This window comes from Equus przewalskii, chromosome 16 (assembly GCF_037783145.1).
Source record: "Equus przewalskii isolate Varuska chromosome 16, EquPr2, whole genome shotgun sequence".
Lineage (NCBI taxonomy): Eukaryota > Metazoa > Chordata > Mammalia > Perissodactyla > Equidae > Equus > Equus przewalskii.
In genome coordinates, this window is record NC_091846.1 from 6,390,199 (window position 1) to 6,411,827 (window position 21,629).

A 21,629-nucleotide genomic window follows, 5' to 3' on the forward strand; every position below is an offset into this window, starting at 1 on the left:
GCTGATCTGATCTGTACCAGTGTGTGCTGCGCCCCCTCCTTTGGAATGAATGATGTTCATGTTTCTAAAGCACTGGACTCCATTCCCTCATGCTCACTCCAGGACTGTGTTAGCCTTCTCTCTTCCCTGCATCATCTTTTCTTCCTGTGTCTACATCGTTCCTACCAAATGTAAATACATTGAGAACTATCCCAACTTAATAAATCTCAGATCATCCTCTGCCTATCTCCTTTCTCCCCTTCACAGTAAGTTTCCTTGAAAGAACTATTCATATCTCCACTGCCTTCACTTCTCCGTTGTCTCTTGTCCCCATTAAAGTTTTGTCCCATCGACTCTTGAAACTGCTTGTCTGTGTTACCAGTGACTTCTCTGTTTCCAAACTCAGTCTTGTTACCTATCAATTAGCGACATTTGACTCAGTCGACGACTTCCTCCTTCTGGAGAAACTTTCTTTACCTGGCTTCCGGCCCAGCACACTTGGGTGTTTCTCCTACCTCACAAGCACTTCTTAATAGTCTCCTGGGGTCTTCCCTGCCTCTGCGTGTTGGAGTGCTCCAGGGCTTGGTCTCTGAAGCTTCTCTGCCTGCTCCCATTCACTAGGCAGTCTCTTCTGGTCCCATGGCTTGAAATACCATCCTTACCCTGATGATTTCCAAATTTATGTCTTCAGTTCTGACCTGTCCCCTAGACTTCAAATTGGTATATACAATTGCCTACTCGATATCTTCACTTGTATTTCTAATAGGCGTCTCAAACTCAACATATTTAAAACTGAATTAATGATTTCTTATCTCTCTCCTAACCCCCCTTCTCTATCTTAGCATGTGGGAACTCTAGTCTTCCAGTTGCTTTTGATTTGTCTCTTCTTTCTCTCATTCCAGACATCTTCAGAATATGTACCAAATCCGTACACCTCCCCAGCCACTCTTCTAGTCGAAGCCACCTCAGTCTCTCACTGCCCCCCAGTAGCCCCCTGTCTGATGTCCCTGCTGCCTCGCTCTAGTCACCCCACTCCAAAGGGACGGGCATTTGTTTCTCGGTCCTCTTGTGCACTTTTCCCTCTGCTCACTGGGCTCCAGCCATACTGGCCTCCTGGATACTGCTCTCGCACTCCAAGTGTGTTTCTGCCTGGGAAGTTACTCTCCGAGATGCCGGTGTGGTCCCCTCCCTCATGTCACTCAGCTGTCTGCCTAAAATATCACCTCATCATAGAGGCCTTTTCTGACCACCTCAGTACCAGCCACTGCCTGCCACTCTCCAGCTCCTTACTGTCTTGTTTTCTTCATAGCACTTAACATCATGTGATGATGCATTATTTGTGTATTGTCCGTATAGAATATAAGCCTTGTGGCTGTGTTCACTGCTCTCTTTCTTCAAGTGCCTAGGACAGTGCCTGATGCCCAGTGGGTGCTTGATAAATGTCTGCCAAATAAACTGAATTAATCAACATCTATTATCTTAGTTCTTATAAAATTCTTAGAGTATTGTAAAGAAGTATACAAAAAAGTTAACTATGGTTAACTATGGGTGACATTTTTTAGTTTTTATTTTTCTGAATTTCCTAAATTTTCTACCATGAGCACTGTATTACTGTTGTACTCAGAGACGTTTCAGAGAGTCAGGGTGTATACTGTGGTTTTTGACTTTTACACAGACTTATAATCACAACAGAGACAAAAGAAATAAATCAGAATGCTAACAGTAGATGTCTGAGATTGGACTTTTGGACATTTTTCCTATTGCTTACTTTTCTGTGTTTTCTATATTTCTTATAATGAGCATGAATTGCTTTCATAGTAGAAAAATAAAATTTTAAAAAGGGAAAAAAAACCCTTAGGGCCCAATAATTATTTGTTATTTTATGAAATTCAGTAGCAACTAAATTTTAACTACAGACACTGTAATAAAGTTTCTTTTTTAACTTTTTATTTGGAAATGATTTCAGACATAAAAAAGATCAAAAATAGTGCAAAGAATTCTCATAAACTTTCACCTCTACATCATTTTACCACATTTTTCCTTTTTGTAGACACTTCTCTCTTTTCTTCTTGCCCTCCTTTCTCCTCCTCCCTCTCCCCCAATATGTGTGTATATATTTAGTGTTTTATATATTGTATATATTTATATATTTGCCTCTCTCCTTTAATCTGGAGCAGTTCCTCAGCCTTTCTTTGACTTTTATGACTTGACATTTTTAAAGGGAACTGGTGATTTATTTTGTGGAATTCCCTTGGTCTGGATCTTCTGATGTTTCCTCATGATCAGATTTAGGATGTTGGCAGGACTGTCACAGAGTGATGACAGATCCTCAGTGCATTTTCTCAGGAAGCTTGTTATCTGTGTGTCCCATAACTGCCCACATTAACTTTAATCACCTGGTTAACACTTTGTCCATAGGTTTCTCTACTGTGAAGTTTTTTTTCTCTGTGTAATTAAGTATCTTATGGGGAAACACACGGAGACTGTACTCCCATCCTGTTCCCATCCCACTTCTACGCACTAGTCTTAGGACCCCTTGATGATTCTTGCCCCAAACAGTTATTGTGGTGGTGGCTGCAGAATGGAGATTTTGTAATTCCATAATTTCTTCTACATTTATTAGTTGTCGTTCTGCTCTAAGTGCCTTCACTTCTTTCCCTATTATTTACTTATTCATTCATTGATTTATTTATATTGGTATAGACTCAGGGATTCTTATTTTATTCTGTGGGTTATAATCCATTGTCTGCATTATTCATCTTGATGCTCACATCTTCTCAGGTTTGGCCAGTGGGAGTGGTTTGAGGTTGGCTTTTCTGTCTTTTTGACATGTCTCCCCACCCCGACTCTGAGTACTTCTTTACTTTTTTTTTTAGAAAAGCACAGCAGGCTATCCTAAGCTCATCTTGTACTTTTCCACCCTCAGCCCCAGAATCAGTCATTTTTCTAAGGAGCCTGGTTTCTTTTAGCGGAGAAGGAAAAGCCAAAATCTTGACAAACCAAGATCTGAAGGACCTTGTTATGGCTGATTTCTTGTTCTGCAGAAAGGACTCATATCAGACACTCTGATTGTTTCCAATAAATCATCTTTCTTTTAAAATCAGTTGAAAATCCATGCATAATTTTTATGCTTTGGCAGTTTGGACGCATACTTCTCAACCTGACCTATTTGGACGCAACTTCATAATGGTCCTAATAAATCCATAAGTGGATTGTTTGTCAGTAAAGAATGAGTAAATTGCCTTTACCTCAATGTGGTTTTTAACTCAATTCAGAATTATTTTAATTTAGCTATTAATGGACTTGCTGTTGAAAGAGTGAGTAAAATTAAGCTTTTCAAATAAGTTGCTGTTTGCAAAACTGAATACTGTAATTGCAACACTTTATTCTTGTGCATCAGAAAATATAGTTTCTTCTATTTTCTTCTCTTTAGTCACTTGTCAGCTTTCAGCAGCTGGCCAAAAATTAAGTATGCAAGTCTTTAATTTCTGCTTCTTTTTATAAATTGAGAACTTCCAGTGGAAGTATAGTATCCGTTGCATGTTTTTTCAAATAGGGTTGAGCATTGAAGACAGAGGGCACATGTTATTTATCCTTTTCAACTTGTACAGCATCGAGCAGAGTGTGGTTCTCCACAGTAGTTGCTGTGCTTCGAGAATGTTGGTGTAACTTTTGCAAGAGACTACGATATGTACTCCCATATTCTTGGTGATCTGTGCTGTCTCTATTAATTAGATTTCTGCATAGCTGAAGGGAAAGGCATGGGATTTTTTGGAGTTGCATGGGAATTTTTTTAACTATGAATAGTCAAGTAGAAAAACAAAAATCAGTTGGTTACATTTTGACTATGCCTGACATTGAAAATGAACAAGTGATAGACTTGATATACAGCATTTGGAACATGGTGCTTTGTCTTACAGAACATCCAGCTGAAGGGGCGGCCATTTTCTTGAATGGGCTTCATAAAACCATAGTTCTGGAAGATGTTATTAGCTGTTTCCAGGCCCAGTCAGTTTGAAAATAGAGTATGCTGGATGCTTCTCTTGCAGATTCCTAATGCACATTAGCATATTAAAGATTTTGAGATGCCCCAAGGCATAGAAACATCTTTAATCTTTTTAGCCCAGTATTTCCCAAACTTACTTGAGCAGGGAGCATTTGTTGGTTGTGTACTTGTTAACAAGAAAACACTGTTATAGACCATGTGTTTTTTATCCAGGAGAGACTCCCTGAGCATTGGTTCAGCACTGGCAATGCAGAGATAAAAAGCAGAGATAAAAGCCCCAAAGAATTTGCGTAAATAAAGACAAGATCAGAGTTAGATGGTGAGGCCTGTGATTGAGGATGCTTAGGGTAATGTGGGAACACAGAGAGGAGCATCTGGTCTTACATACCCCAGTCTGCATCCTGAAGCTCATGCATTTTTATTCATTTATTACAAAATCTTTTCAAGCACCTACTGTAAGCCAGGCATGCCCTCGGCCTTGGGCAAAAGCACAGAACAAAGGAGAATCCTGACCGCTTGGATGGTACAATCTAGTGAAAGGAAACAGGCAAGAAACAAGGTGAATAAGTACAGGTGTATAATTTATTACATAGTGCCAAGTGCTAAGGAGAAAACCACAGCAGGGTGGGGAGAATGGTGTGTGTGTGACTGTTTGGTGAGGTGACTGCAGATTAGCCAGGGTTGCTACAGAAAATCTCACTTAGAAGGTGACATTTGGGTAGAGACTGGATGAAGTGAGGGAGCTATCCAAGTGAATCTCTGGGGAAATGGTCCAGGCAGAAGGAAGAGGAAATGCAAAAGCCTGAGGAGAAGCGAATATGGTGGGTGTGTCTGAGAAACAGCAATGAGCTATCGTAGTTGGAGTGGAATATGCAAGAGAGAGGGAGTAGTTGCTGAGACCAGGAAGGTAAATGGAGCTAGGTCACATAGGACCTTATTAGCCATAACATGACCTTTGGCTTTTATCCTGAGCGAGATGACAAGGCATAGAAGAGATAGAAAATGCAGAGGAGTGACAGGGTCCATGAGGAAGTGGGCTGGGTTTAGGGATTGCACGTATTTCTTTCGACTGGAGCATGGGAAGGGGCAGACGTGAGCTGTATGGGGCCTTCTGTCCCACTGAGAGGCTTTGATTTTTATCTTGAGTTGACGAGAGCAATGAAGAATTTAAATTGAAAGGGCACAGTCGGATCTTTCTTGTAGAAAGATCATTTGGCGGCAGTGTGATGAATGGATTTGAGGGTGGGAGGTGAATCTGAAAGCAGAAGAAACAAAGTTGTTGATGTAAACAGGGAGGGTCTGAGCTGAGGGGGTGGTGGGGCCAGAAGTGACGAGATCTGATGTTCAGTTAGCTGGAGAGGGAGCAGTCACAGATCACTCTTTCTGACTTGGGCTGCGTTCTGAATGGTTGATGCCTTTCAACAAGGTCTGAGTTAATGTGAAAATGAATTCCTATTTGAACTTGTACAGGATTTGAGATTCTTCATAGGGCATCCTTGTGGAGATGTACATTAGCTAATTAGATGCTCAAGTCCAGTGCTCAGGTAAGAGTTTATAAGGTAGCGAACATGAATTCTGGTACCACTCCAGGTACCATCTAGTTGTGGTCTTTTAAAACATACAATTTGTGTGAAGACTATTTTATTTCTTTGCCTTCTTGGAACCATTCTCTATACCGTGGGAGTGGGAACTGTGGGCAGTACTTTATGTGACTCCCGAGAACCATACTGTAGATACTGGGCTTCAGGGGAAACTCTTTACTGCTCCACTGAAGTCAGTGGTCTGCGGCAGGAGAGGGTGTGTTTTTTGTTGGTCTCTTTATTACTCTTATTTTCTAAGAGAAAGTTCCTCTTGTTAAGACAGTTGCACCATTAGAATTTATGAAATTGTACTAATTTTAAATTCATAAGAAATGCTTATTCAGTGTCTGGGAGTAAGCATTTAAGCAGCAAAATATTTTAGTCCACTTCATTAAGTAAACAGGAAATTACCAAATATCTCATGGCCTGAAATAATTCATGGAAGTTGCTAATTTTTAACCAAGAAAGTTCAGGGAAGTATGTGATAGAAGCAGGGAGTTTGAAGTTAGAAGACCAGGTTTTTGTTTCGTCTGTTTCCCCCACTTACTAGCCCTGAGGCTTAGACCACCTTTCCGAGGCTCAGTCTGGTCATCTCCCTGTTGACTCAGGAGCTGACCTGTCCGTCGCACAGGTGTGTCCCAGGAGGCCTTGTCCTGGGGCCGGGGCTGCAGTGCCGAGCAGGCAGACAGGGTTCTTCCTCTCCTGGAGCTTACAGTCTTGTGGACTACAGCAAAGCATACGGCAGGTGGATATGAAGCATTGTATAAATTGAAAAGCACTATGAAAACATTAGTTATTCTTGCTTTAAGTAAGTTTTCTCCTGGAAAGTTCAGGTTCTCTTCTTATTTGAGTGATAAATTGATAGAATGTACAAATAAAAAGAAGTGGTCGGGCTGCACACAGGCCTTACACCCTTCACGAGAATTTACTCAAAAATGGATCACAGACCTAAATATAAAACTATAAAACTCCTAAAAGTTAACATAGGAGAAAATCTAGATGACCTATGGTGATGACTTTTTAGATATGACACCAAAGGTGCAATAATGAAAGAAATAATTGATAAGATGGACTTCATTAAAATTATAAACTTCTGCTCTGTGAAAGATCTATCAAGATCTTTCTATTATTAAGAATAAGAAGACAGACCACAGACTGGGAGAGAATATTTGCAAAAAAAAATTTGCATAATCTGGTAAAGGACTGTTATGCAGAATATACAAAGAGCTCTTAAAATTCAATAATAAGAAAATTTAACAACCTGATTAAAAAATGGAGAAAAGACATGAACAGATACTTCATCAAAGAAGATGTACAGATGGCAAATAATCATATGAAAAGATGATCAACATCATATGTGATCAGGGAAATAAAAATTAAAACAAAATACCACTACACATCCACCAGAATGGCTAAAATCCAGAACACTGACACCACCAAATACTGGTGGGGATGTGGGGCAATAGAAACCCTCATGCATTGCTGGTGGGAATGCAAAATGGTCCAGCCACTTTGGAAGACAGTTTCATTGTTTCTTATAAAACTAATATACTCTTACCATATGGTCCAGCAATCGGTTGAAAATTTATGTCCACACAAAAATCTGCACCCAAATGTTTATTGATAATCACCAAACACTGGAAGCAACCAAGATGGAGACAGTAAAAAGATAGTGGTTGCCAGGAGTTGGGGAGAGGGGATGAATAGATGGAGCACAGAGGATTTTTAGGGCAGTGAAACTATTCTGTATGATACTGTAAAGGTGGGTACATGTCATTATAAATACGTCAAAATCCATAGGACGTACCAAGAGTGAGCCCTGTTGTAAACTGGACTTCGGGTGATAATGATGTGTCAGTGTGGGTTCATCAGTTATAACAAATGTACCACTCTAATGTGGGATGTTGATAGTGGGGGAGGCTGTGCGTGAATGGGGGCAGTGTGTATATAAGAACTCTCTGTGCTCAGTTTTGCTGTGAACCTAAAACTGTTCTCAAAAATAAAGTCTTGAAAAAAAGTGGTATCTCTGTCAGAGAAGATAGAAGGCAGATAATGCTTTGCACACTCAGAGTAAGGAATTATTAAATGTTTGCTGCATAAATAAAGGAGTGGTGTTAGGGTTTGGAAATTTACTGTAAGCTGGTACTGATTCCTGTCTTGCTTGTTAAATTTTCATAAATGTTATTAATTACATTCTAAGAAAAGTAGGAGTATAGAGGTGATCCATACAGAAAAATTTAACTCAAAATTCAAAATATTGATTTTTAGAGAGTGCCAGAGTCAGCAGTGTATACCTGGATTTCAAAATATGAACTGGAATTAATGCTATTGGAAAGTGTTAGGCACAGTATATCTAATGTTTCTGATTGTGAATGAGATAAAATCCTAAATTTAGAAACCAACATGATTATCTTGGAAAGAAAAAGGAGAGTTTATGTCCTGAGATTCTATTTATCCATAAAGCATGCAAAATGAGAGTAATTTTTTTCCAAAGAAATTTAATTTAATGGGAAACAACTTGTGTGATAGCTCATGTGGCAATTAAATGAACATTTTTTATTATCTGGGGCATTTAAAAATTCTGCGACTTTGGGTTAATTTCACATATGTATGAATGTCACTAATAAATTTTCAAAAATTCTGAAGGCCTTTGACTCTGACACTTTATTTTTGTAATCGTTTGCACAGAATCCCACGTGGCGAGATCGGCGCTGGGGAGAATGTGTGAAGGCCGCTTCAGCAGTTCTTAACAGATGGCTTTCTCCATTCATTTTCTTCCATAGGCAAACATGCCGAAGACATATTTGGTGAGCTGTTTAATGAGGCTAACAACTTCTACATCAGAGCAAATTCTCTTCAAGACAGGATTGATCGCCTCGCTGTCAAAGTTACCCAGCTGGACTCAACAGTGGAAGAAGGTAGGTAATTGCATGAAAGCAATGAGCTAGAAGTGATGTTGACAAGACGGTAGTAATTAATTGCAGGGTAATTACTGCTTTTTCTTTGGGGTGGTATGCGGATATTTCATCTTCTCTTTTCCTAAAAGAATATTGAGGGGGGGAAAACCCCACAACATTGGGTTAATTAGTGATTAAAAGATTCATATCTTGTTTGCCTCATATGCTGTACTCTCTTGTAAAAAAAATTACGCATATGGTATTTGTTTTCAAGGATTCTTCAAATGTATTCAGTATTAGAAGTCCTAATTTAGGTTATTGGTAGTTATTTTAAAGATACTTTCTTTAAAGAAATCACTCCAAAGGCGTGGTCCAGCTAAGAGGGCTTATATATAGGTAGAGAGACAGAGTGAGGGCTTCTACCCAGTACTCTTGTTGAGGTTGATGCCTGTAAATAATCTTGGAGATCCTGCTGATTTAACTTCTCAGAAAGAGCATTTACCGAAGACCTTTAGGCCTCAGGGTTTAAGAATAAACTTAATATTGACAGGCACTATTCAGTTAACTGATAATCATTTTGATGATACACTCTGAAATGGTGGCAGTTTCAACAAAATTAAAACTCAACAATCCCTTTTTAAAAATTTCACCTTCTGTATCTTTTAAATGAAAAGCTGAGGTTAGACTGGGAAAAAATCTGCAACTTTTTGTATTAAGAAATGCCATTTCTTATTTACTTTAAGAAAAATGTTCAGATTAAAAATTATTTCTAACTTTATATAACAGTAGCTAAAGTTTCTCTTGTTGCATTAAAACAATCCTAGCATCTGATTTTTCTACTAGACTTATAATAGTAGTGTTAGTAAAAAATGAAGACTTTACTTTTTAAAAATGTAGTTATTTATGGAATTCATACCTCATCATTTAAAAAAATGTTTACTTGTGTTCATGTCTTTTTCAAAGGTCAAAGTTAAATTAAGTGAATTAGAAATTTAATAAAAATATAGAGCATTGAAATTTTAATATCTGTTATGAATATTCTTTAATCAGATTTTTAAAAATTATTTGGAAAAAATAAAAATTTGAGTAGCTACTTGGTCTATTCAGATAAGGAATTTTTAACATCTTCAATCATTCATTCATTTCAAATGGTATCACAAATGATTTTTAAATATTTGTTCATCTTCCTTTAGTTTTTTATTGGCTCTTGCCATTGGAATGCTTGTGATAAACCTTACACTGGAAAGGGTTACTCTGTAGATTAAATTTCATGAAGTTTTACAGTATATTTCATATCCTTAATTCCCTTTCCAATCAAGATTTTTCATTGTGACTTTCCTTGGTACAGATGTTATAGTAGAAAAAACAGTTGACCAAGTTAGGGAATCTGTATTCTGCTTTGAGTCTGCTACTTTTCTACTGGGTGATCTTGGAAAAGTCACTTAACATCCCTGAGTCTCCTCTTCATTGGTCAGGTGGGTTAACGGACCAGTTTGCCGGCCTCAGAAGTGTGTCAGAGTCAGATGAGTTAATCCATGAGATGTAAAGTGTTGTGCAAACACGAGAAATAGGTATAATCAGCCCTGATTGTCTCACTCCTTAGTGTAGTTTTATATCATGCTACTTAATTTCTAAGACTATATGTATGTTGAAAAGCTTTGCCATCTTTCCTTAATGTTAGTGTCGGAAAACTTAATGTAACTTTGACATGTGTGTATTTTTTGCAGAAGTGTTTCCCGCATGTATTATAATTAAACTGGTATTAACTGTTTGAATGTTTTTTTCCCCTAGGCTACCCAGACCTTTGTATTTACATGCCTGTTACACTCAGCTGTGTTCCTGTGTGGTCTCTGAGAAATGCTGTTAAAGAATGGTGCTCTGATATTAGTGCAGGGAAATAGTTAGATCACCACAAAGGAAGAGCAGACAGGATTTGACTTCATTTCATAGAGATAACAGTTATTTAGAAGAAGGAAGGATGGCTTCCAATGAACAGTTACAAACACTGTTGTTCTAGGAGATGTTTATGATTGTGGCTCAAATTATACTTATTTCTAAACAGTTAAAAATATTTCCATGTGACTCAACTTGGGGGACTTTTCTCTAAATAGTGTCACTACAGGATATCAACATGAAAAAGGCTTTCAAAAGTTCCACGGTCCAAGACCAGCAGGTGGTTTCAAAGAACAGCATTCCCAATCCCGTGGCTGACATTTACAACCAGAGTGATAAGCCGCCTCCTCTGAACATCCTCACTCCCTACAGGTATGGATGCCCGCGCTCCCAGACCGTCTCAGCACCGCGAAGTTGAGGGCGGTGGACAGTGCTGTGAAAGTACTTTTTCAAACTTTGAAAATAATAATTGCGGTATTATACACAGTGAAATTAGTTATTTGTTCAGAATTGTTTAAGTTTTAGTATTTCAAAATATAAATAAACTTACCAAGAGAGCTCTAATTTTAGCTATTAAATGTAGATAGTTTAAGCATCAGTGGGTACATTACAAAACAATATTGTGTGTGGTTAAGTTGTTCCTCATATTCAAAGTCAATTTTAAAGGAACTGAATAATTCATTTATAATGCAGCAAAATACCCATCTCAGCGGTTTAGCACTGCAGAGACATTTGTTATTTAATTCAGAAAAATTTGTTCGGCAGCATTAGGGATTTTTAAGAGTGAATATTAAGTCAACAGGTTAACCTGTTACTGTTAAATGGTAGGACGCATTATCAGGATCAAACTTCCCAAAAACAGAATGGAAAATAAATAGTGCAAAAAATTCATGTTAAGAGACCAACTAAAAACACTTTTTAAAAACAGCTGTCCTACCACAGTAGTGTTTTCTCTCCGTAGTTTGCCCTTCTTTCCAACCTCCCTGCATGTGGTTTCTCATTGTTCCTCTCCCATCAGTTCACCCTCCTGTCAGGCTCGTTCCTTCAGCCTCTGAGGAGCCTGGCCTGTGATGGGGCGTGGTCCTCTCTGCCCCCAGGCTTAGCTCCGCTGAGGATGCTCCTGCGGACGCCTAGAATCAGTGAGTCCTCTGCTTCTGCTTCCATTCCTGCCTCCGTGGGCCCACTGGTCCTTCTTAGGGAGGGCCCAAAGCATTTCTTGCTCCGAATCCCGTCCCTTCTCAGGGTCCAGAAGGAATGTTGGCCCTTCCGTTTATTGCAGCTCTGCTGGGGCAGCAGCACTTCAGGCCGCATCCCTTTCAGCATGGACGGAAAGTGTCCCTCACAGTCAGGTGGTAGAGACTCTGTGATGCGAGGGGGCCAAGATGCCGCATTTCTCTAGGAAACAAGTGCACTTTCCTGGGGTTTCACACACTTATTTAAAAATTAATGTAGATGTGAATCATGGTATTGTCAGCCTCATGTTTAACATGTGATTTGCTTTGGTTCAATAGGCATTTTTCTGGGGCAATTTCAGTTTTACTTAGCACTGGGATCCTTGAGGGGTTGCTTATTAAAATTTTCCTAAGAAGCCTCACTAAATATTCTGTTCTAAAGGGAAAAAACCAGAACACTCAATGAACCACTTATATCTGATTAATCAACATCATGACTAAATATTTGTGGTGATTTAAAAATTTTAATTGCATAAAAATGAATTGACTTTCATTTATATTGTCTGTGTGTATTCATTTTTATGGAAAATAAAAATGCCTTTGACTTTTTAATAGTGTGTTTAAGAATAGCAGTGCCAACTCTAATCTACTTTTTGTTAATACAGTAATATTTTGGGTATATAAAACACATAAACAAACTTTTGCATTTGAACTTGTGTGACTCTGTCGCAACACAGTGTTAACATAGGACAAGTGCAGTGTGACTGAAAAATGAGTACTTAGTTACTACAAACATAAGACGTTTCTGCTTATATTCTTATGTCAAGGTTAACTTCTGTTTACTTATGTGAGTTTCTGCTTTCATTAAAGTATTCCATTTTTTTAAAAAGTGTGCATTTTATACATATGTCTTAAGTTTTACAGCAAGTTACTCCCTGGTTTTTCTATATCTTTACCTGTATTGAAAGCCTAGTGTCTTGGGGAATCAAATTATATTTTTCACAATGATGTTATTTATAAAATCTCCATAATGCAGGTCCCTTGTCACTTAGGAAACTTAGAAAAGAAGGAAGGATTTTAAGTAAGTCCAGGTTAACGAATGGAGTGAGTTGTGCTGGTTGGTTAGTGATTTTTCAGTGAGAGTGACCAGAATCGCCCACATGGGCCTTGGTATGTGAGGATGAGAAGCCCAGCAGGACGTGGCATGGCAGGAACTTCAAGGACACACAGGTTTTTCCCCCGAATAGTTCAGCCAGCTTTCTTTGACTATTTGGGCGTAAACTCTTTCCTGTACTCATTTCGCTGATTTTTGCTTTCTCTGTGTGCCTTAAATGACTTCTTGAAATACTAATTTAAAATGTAAATATTCTGCTTCCTCTTGAAGGTAATCTACAGACCACATACTTTTTAAAGCATTAGTAGAATAGTGTTTACTTCATATCATGATTACTTGGACCTTTACTATTGATTTATATTACAACTTTGGATTCATATTGGCTATATTATTATTCGTTTTATGATAAATGAATAACTTATATAAGACTTGGACTGTTCCTGAGACCACAGTAATTGTAGCAGTACTTGAAAATGAAATGGCTAGAAGTGAATTTTCTTTGTGGGTTAGTACTTCCACTTAAAATATATATAGTTCATCACTTTTTCCCGAGTCACATTTATATACCATCAACAGTCTGCTTCTTTCTCAATTGAATTTATAGATGTTTGGCAAACCTGATTAAGAAAAAAGGACAGAGAACTTACTAATTTTTATGCTGATAATGAAGCTTCAGAGTAGAGGTGAATGTAGATATCCTAAAAATCTGTCCCTGTCTGTGTATAGACCCCTCCTGGAATAAACAAGACAGTTCCTCAAATAATTGAGGTATTAAATATTGCCGTTTATGAGCCATGTTGTGATCTTTTAGGAGAATGTTTTTATACTGAAGTCCAAATTTGCAAGAATATTTTTTACCTAATTATTCTAGAAAAAGTTACTGTTCTTGCATGTTTACATGTTTTTTCAAATAAGGAAATTTGAGACTTGACTCCTAGCGACTCTGTGGACAGCAGAGCTGAACCCTGCCTGGTCTTTTTGCGCCATCCTCTCACCTTCCAGCGCTGTATCAGACAGTGCTCTTCACACGGTTTTCATGGCCAGTTTTTTTGGAAGTGGGTGGCCAGGTCCTTCTTCCTAGTTTGTCTTAGTCTAGAAGCTCTGCTGAAACCTGTCCACCATGGGTGACCCTGCTGGTGTTTGAAATACTGGTGGCATATTTTTTAGCATCACAGCAACAGGCAGCTGCTACAGTATAACCAGCGATGGGCAGTTGTGTGGTTCCCTGACCAGGAAATGAACCCCAGGCCAAGGTGGCGAGAGCACCAAATCTTAACCACTGAAGCACCAGGGTTAGTTTAATAAGTATAGGACAGTTAAAATGCCCTATGCCGATATTATAATCTCATGAGTTAAAATTGAATTAATATTAACTCTATATGAAAATAATCTAACAACCTTTTTTTTCCCCGACTTGTAATACATTGACTTATAGAGATGATAAAAAGGATGGGCTGAAGTTCTATACTGATCCTTCCTATTTCTTTGACCTCTGGAAAGAAAAAATGCTACAGGACACAGAAGACAAAAGGAAAGAGAAAAGGCGTCAAAAGGTAAATAATTCTCATATGGAAAACTTGCATATAAATGTGTAAATGGGATTCTTATTTAGAAATAAATCAGTAAATTCTTTATTTAAATGGTTGAGATGTTGGACTGAGTGCTGAAGTTTCTTCAGAGGTTGAATTTTTTACATGAAGATACAATTCAATCTAACACAGTAATACCATTTTCAATAAATACTGTCTGATTTGTTCTTTAACATTTGCTTTGCATTAACAAAAGTAGTGGCTAAAATTTCAGTTTTGTTTGTAACCATGTCTTGTAACTTCTTCTGCTCTTTCAAAATTCATAAAGCAGTCAACGTGCCATGTCAGATGTAGTGACCTGCTTTCATGTTTTTAAAGCATTCTTAATTGTTGGTTGCCAGCTAGCTGCATTAACACCTTGGCGAGATGCTCACGTTGGGCTGAGAAGGCATGTGAGCCGCACGTTTAGGGGGTGCATGTGCTGAAAGCGAGGCTCCTGTGGTGGGTGCAGTGGGCGGGATGCTTGCAAGGCTGAAGGGTGAGAAGCATCTGCATGGCCAGCCCCCTCGGAAGGACAAGCCCCCTCAGGTTTGGCTACTTCTGTTTTGAAAATTGTCCCTTTGGGGCCCAGAAATTAGACTTAAGCCATTCAGAAGACTTAATTCTCCATAGGCAAATATTTGCCAATGCTTTTATATGTAAGCTTTGTTTTAAAAAATGACCACCTGTTTTGTTTGACAGGCATCAGAGTGCTTCAGTTAACACAGATGGTGTGCATGTTGTGGGCTGGCAGCCTTCAGATTTTGAGGCGTTTAGGTGTGTTGGCCCAGTAGGAGTGACAGTTTGGGGTGCGAGAGAATTTGGGATTTGAAAGCAGGATTTAAGAAAGGGAACAGGGAAACATTTTGCAGACTGCAGTGTAAGGTGTTACCACGGAATTCTAGGAAAGAATTCCAGCAGCTTGGTCATTCCTGCTGTCTTTGTGCTGGCGAGTTGGGGAGATGAATTGGGAAGTCTTGCAGGAGTTGCTGAGTGTTCAGTTGGAGAAGATACAAAGTATTCAAGTGAAGAAGAGAAAGATCCTAATCTCTTGAATGGAAAAGAAACAGATATTTAAATGCATGTTGGTCTTAATCCCCACACCTTTTTATAGCAACAGGGCAAACACTCCAGGGTTTTAAAAGAGTACCTGCCGGGGCTGGCCCCATGGCCAAGTGGTTAAGTTCGTGCACTCTGCTGTGGCGGCCCAGGGTTTCGCTGGTTCGGCGGGTCCTGGGCATGGACATGGCACTGCTCGTCAAGCCACGTTGAGGCAGTGTCCCACATGCCACAACTAGAAGGACCTGCAACTAAGATATACAACTATGTACCAGGGCGGATTTGGAGAGATAAAGCAGAAAAAAAAAAAAGAGTACCTGCCTTTAAAATATGCCTGTCCTTTTTTTTTTTTTTTTTTTTTTGAGGAAGACTGGCCCTGGGCTAACATCTGTGCCCATCTTCCTCTACTTTATATGTGAGATACCTGTCACAGCATGGCTTGACAAGCAGTGCTAGGTCTACACCCAGGGACCGGACCGTCAAAGCCCGTGTCGCCCAATTGGAGCAATGTGAACTTAACTGCTCCACCACCGGGCCAGCCCCTGAACATGCCTCCCCTTTTACACATCCTTCCAGGTTTCCCTTCTCAGGGAAGTACTTTTGGCAAAAGTATTTAATTTTTTCGCCAGTGTTCTTCAGAGGAAAAGTCTTAATCTATATATGATTATTGTGTCTTTAAAATTACTTGTCATTTACTTGACTGTTTTGTCTCATTCTGCTGTTCCTCAAACACATAAAGTTCTGATAAGAATTTCCTATTCATTCATTTATAGAATGAGTCTTTTTGTTTCTAATGCCTTTAAATGCTGGATGCACAGTGGTGAAAAAGAAAGCTGTTGCCTTGTGAAGATTAGAGTATAGTGGGAGACAATTATCATGCAGCCCCTGGAACTCATAAAGAGGCAGAGAAATTTGAAAATTCTAGTACAAATCTGCTTTATATAGGAATAGAAGATGAGGCAGGATATCCTTCATCTCCCGGGATTTCAGGAGCCCAAGTCACTTTCAGTTTGGAACTAACAAATTTATCTGGAGGAAAAATTAGTTTGGAAAATTTGGGGATAAGAAATCCACTGTTCTTGAACTTTAAGTTTCCTTAGTTTCGTTGTTTAAAAACACTAAAAAATATAATTATTCAAATAAATATGTAGTTGTAAGTATGTAGTTACAATGCTGGATTGTTGTGAAGGAAAAAAATGGGGTGCTGTGGGTGAGATGACAAGGTGGGGGAATAATGTGAATGAAGTGGAGCGTCAAGGAAGGCCTCTCTCTCGAGGGTCGTTCACGAGATCCCAGGATGGATGACAGCATTGCAGCAGTAGGTGTGTGGGAGCGTGTGTGTGGGTGAGGGCATGCTGGGGGGTGAGGGCATGCTGGGGGGTGAGGGCATGCTGGGGGGTGAGGGCATGCTGGAGGGGTGAGGACCTGCTGGGGGGGTGAGGGCATGCTGGAGGGCTGAGGGCATGCTGGGCGGTGAGGGCATGCTGGAGGGCTGAGGGCATGCTGGGGGGTGAGGGCATGCTGGGGGGGGGGTGCTTCAGCGTCGAGGAGCAGTCTGAGCAGAGGTAGCTCAGGTCGTCCTGGAGTAGGAACAGTGTGGCATATGCTAGGGATTTGATGTAGGCCAGTGTGGTTGGGAGTATAGATGCATCACTGTTAACATTTTGTCAGAGTTGGTTCACGTGTATGTGTCGCATGTGTGTTGATGGGTAGATTTGGGGGCTGAACGTTGTAAAGAAAGTTGCAGATATCCTAACACTTAATCCCTAAATATGTGAGTGTACACCTCTTAAAAGTAAGGGCAGTAGTTATCCATTTAATACAGAGCTGCTTAATCAGGACGTGTATTGGAATCACATTGAAATCTCCTTCTCTTTTTTCTTTTGGTTTTTAAAAGTATACAAACAATACTGCTGGTTGTAAAATGCTCAGATAACACTGAGGGAAATAAATCAGTTTAGAAAACTTGGGGATAAGTTTCTCCCTTCCCCGAGCATAACTAACCACTGTTAACAGTTTGGTGTGCATATTTTCCAACCTTTTAAGCGTTCATAAATATATGCATATACATTTCACAAAGTATTTTTATATACATAGAATTGGACTACACATGACTTATGCACACACATACAGACATATACATATGTTATACATATATTGACATCATTAAAGATGTACTTCATTCTTTTTAACAGTTGTGTAGTATTCCAAGGTATGGATGCTTCATAAACTATTTACCTGTTGTTGTATTAATGAATATCTGGGTTGTTCTAGCTTGTTGCTGTTACAGTACTGCAGTGCGTACCCCTGTACTCATGTGTACTCATGTCCTCAGGATAAATTCCTAGAAGTCGAATGTGGGTTTTAAATTTTGAAAGATACCATCATATTGTCCCTGACCTTTAAAAGACGAACCAATTTATACTCTTAGCAAGCTTACTCCTGTCCTGGATATTATTATTGTTATTTTGGTGACCTCCGCCCCCTCAAAAAAACTTAATTTGTGTTACACAAATTAGTTAATAATATCTTTATTAACCATTTATATATGTTCTGGGAATTTCACGTTCACATCCTTCACCAGTACATTACCTACGCCTCCTGAATACCTCAAAAGCGGTCCACTTCTCTGTCACGCTACCAGCCGTGAGCCGTCTGCCCTCCTTTCACCTACCACCTGGGTAGCTTTCTAACTGGTGTCCCTACCTTTCTCCTTTATCTGTTCTCCACAGGCATCTTTACAAATGCCTTGGTATGTCATCCCTTCCCTTCTGATTCTTCAGTGGTTTCCCACTGCTCTTGGGATAAAGAACAACATTTTTAACCTATCCTTCAAGGTCTTGCCTGCCCTTCAGCTCCTGAGAGCCATTCACCCTAATTCACCCGTTACCTTCTCTCACTTCTCCTAATGTGATGCTCTCCCCTTCCTTCTCAGAGCTGTTGCACATTCTGTCCGCTCTTGGCACATGTCTCATCCATACTCCTTTGCAGAATTTGTGCCTACTCACCCTACACATCTTGTCTCTCACGCACTCCAGGATACCATCCCTGACTTCCAGACTAGACAGCATTCTGTTTGTAATGCATTTAAACCTTTTTCCACATTTGGTAATTAGACATTTATGTGTATGATTTTGTAGGCTTCCCCCACTGGACAGCAAGCTCCATGAGGGCAGATACCTGTCCCTTTTTTGTTTGCTATTTGCGTCATCAGTGCTTGGCACAGTGCCGGGGGCATAGTAGGCACCGTAAGCTCATGGGGCTCGAGCACTGAGTCACATTTACTGAGTGTGTACTCTGTGAAACCATGCGTGGAGGTCCCGTAGAAGGAGCGTAGGACTTAAAAGCACATAGTTCTCTTAAAGATCAGCAGATCTTATGAGGGGAGCAGGGAAAACTTGTTAACACACATAGAAAGAACTGTCCTCACCTTTAAAGAAGCACCTATGTATGTGTTGAATCCATTTTTGCTGGCAAAGTAGGACCAGAGCAAGCATGATTCTTTGTGTGGGCAGGTAAGTTGTTTCTTGTTTTTGTTTTATGTTAAGCTAGTTAGCAAGATTAGCTTAAATATTCTGTAATAATCATAGAAACTGGAAATAGAACATTTTGAATTATTTTTTGCAAGGTGATTGCATGTTAACAAGTCAGTGAGAGTTGTGTAGTGGTAGGAAATGATTTCTCTGGGTGGTGTTGCCTGATGTCGTCTGTATAATACAGAGCTAACAGGTACAGTACGTGTCAAACAGCTGAAAGCCGAGGAGAGTGAGGATTCCTTACCAAAAAGGGTGGGAACGTCTCTTGCGGTTGCATCACAGTAAGTTCCGCTTATTTAGGTTGAACAGTTAAGTGTAGCTATTTTTGTTGGGTCTGTGTTAGAGTTTTCTTGACGTTGGAGTGAATGGAATGGGGATGTCTCTTGTGTGCACGTCAGGCTTGTTACCTGTGCGTTACAACTGCATTAACCTGCTCTTTTCCTTCCCTTCTGTCTCGGCATGCTTGCCTTCTTTTCCTGGACATCAGGAGCAAAAGCGTATAGATGGCACAACCCGTGAGGTGAAAAAGGTTAGAAAAGCCAGAAACAGGCGCCAGGAGTGGAATATGATGGCATATGACAAAGAGCTTAGACCCGACAACAGGTTGTCTCAGAGTGTGTACCACGGAGCGTCTTCCGAGGGATCCCTGTCCCCAGACACTAGGTGTGTGTGTGTCTTGTGGCAAAGCCTCTGAGTAGTACTTGGTTTATTATAAATTGGAAATGCACCAGTAGCTTTGGTGTTTATATGACCGACAGTATGTCTCAAAACTTTCCTTAAAAATTAAATATATATATTTTTAAATTTTGAAATAATACTTTAAAACTTTTATTTTACATTGGGTTACTTTGTATGATTTTCCATCTCTGACTTACCTTTATTGTTCAGTTAATCTAGATGTAGTGTTTTAATAACATCAATTCTGAATTTGGGCTTAGGAACTGCCAATGAAGTTCATTTTAATTTTAATAACCATTTGATTCTTTCTCCTCCTCTTTAGCTTAGAATGTTGAATTTCCTCTGCCCTCGGTGTCTAGAAATGATTGATAGGTGGCAATTGATGTGATTAAGGAGTAACTTCATTGTCATTTTCGATAACCTTTTCAGAAAGTGATGAACAAAGGAGACGCTTATTTCCTCGGTTCACTAATCTTACGTATTCTAATTCCAGGAGAAGAATTCTGTTGGAGTTTACTTTAAAAATTTGTTAGCAATTAAGTAAAAATATTTCTTGCAGGTGTGAATGATGTGGTCACTGAGTCACATTTGTCGCAAAAGGGATTCGTTGAACGAGAGGAACTGACTAGTCAATTTTAACTTAGGGTTTAATTTCCTATTTCTGCTTTTGTGAAGGGGTCATCTTCCATTTGCATGAATTCTCAGAGCCTTCCATCAGCACTAAAAAATGTGAGGAGAGTTTGTACACGATCCGAGAAGTTTTCAAAACCAGCCACAACCTGGACATTGTGTTGTATCTGTCCTTTTTAAAAAGTTTTTATCTTTATAACCTCAGTGCTTAGCACAGACTCTGCATACAGAAGATGCTTAACATTTGGAGTGCCTGTAAATATTCCTGCCGTAGAAGGGTTGTAGTCATTGGTTGGATACGAGGCAAGTTCTAGGTAATTTTTCTGTACAAGCTGTTATCTGTTAAATATTAGAAAATTATTGGACTTTGAGCTCCAACCTCAAGTTTGAATCTTTTTGTCAGCTTATTTCTATAGAAAATAAGATGATGATACAATTCTGCCCATAGTTCTTTGCTGGGGGTGGGGGGAGGGGGGGCGGAGTACTTGAACTTGATGGCCCCCAGGGTGTCAACTTGCTTTTCGTTTTTTTCCCAACTACTTTAGTTGTGATTGTTTACTCATGCAAAACATACACTTTATTTTGTAATACTACATATATACTCATTTTATTTCAATAGGTACAGAGAGAAAATGATTTTTAAAAATCCTCAGTTGAATGATTGATATTCATTCTGGCATCTGAGATTAGATTGATCCATGTTGGGTTTAAAATTGATGGTAATTCAGATTATTTAGTATTCTGCCTTCATATTTATGTTATTTAGATATATCTTTCTCTCATTTTTTGAAAAGCAAATGGAATTATATGTTTTATTTCTTTATAATTTCCTTTTGTCTTTTATTGTTCCCTATGGCCTCTCACTATGTTCGTGCACCAGGTAAATAGATTAGAATTCATCACTGAGCTTGGATTACGTCCCTTAAATTAATTAAGACATTTTTATTTTTTATTTTACTTAAGTGTATCACTTTTTTGTTATAAAATTAGATTATCTTTTTATATTTGGAAATTACAGGAAAAATTAAAATGCTGTCCATAATCCTATTAAAGAGGCCACTGTTTGCATTTTATTGTATTTCTTTCCTTAGTCTTCTTTCTGTGCACAAGTGTGTTTCTCTTTTACAAAATTGAAATCATGCTCTATGTTTTCTATCTTTTGACTTTTTTATTTCTTATATTCATGTTTTAAGTATTATTAAAAACACGGTTTTTAATGTATGTATCCAGGATGACTGAGGGAAATTTGAATGTCAGATTTCATGGCATGTGTATAAGCTGTTCGTATAAGTAATAGATCTTGACCCAGTCCATATAGACTAATCATCAATTTTTGTGGTCTCTATAGATGGTCAGGAGTGTTTGATTCCAAGTGTGAACTTAGGCTGGGAACTGCTGAAATGCTTGCCCGCTGCTCTCTGTCACTGTTATTCAGGAGGAGCGCTACCTCCATGCTGACCGTCCTGTGTTTTTCCTCATCCTTCCTGGCCCTGTGTTACAGCACCCTGCTCTGCCCA

At 39.1% G+C, this 21,629-nt stretch overlaps 1 protein-coding gene across 25 annotated transcripts in view; it reads left to right on the forward strand.

Annotated features, from left to right (window-relative positions):
- The window catches only part of WASF3 (WASP family member 3), a 122,049-nt gene that overhangs the window by 91,064 nt on the left and 9,356 nt on the right, over nt 1–21,629 (forward strand). For 13 of the 25 annotated variants that reach the window (XM_070578692.1, XM_070578690.1, XM_070578691.1 and 10 more), the window contains 4 exons: nt 8,349–8,483; nt 10,574–10,727; nt 14,077–14,194; nt 19,292–19,467. In XM_070578692.1, coding sequence (XP_070434793.1) covers nt 8,349–8,483; nt 10,574–10,727; nt 14,077–14,194; nt 19,292–19,467 — 583 coding nt within the window. The remainder of the gene's footprint in view (nt 1–8,348; nt 8,484–10,573; nt 10,728–14,076; nt 14,195–19,291; nt 19,468–21,629) is intronic. The other 12 variants (XM_070578705.1, XM_070578704.1, XM_070578706.1 and 9 more) reach the window with 1 other exon arrangement.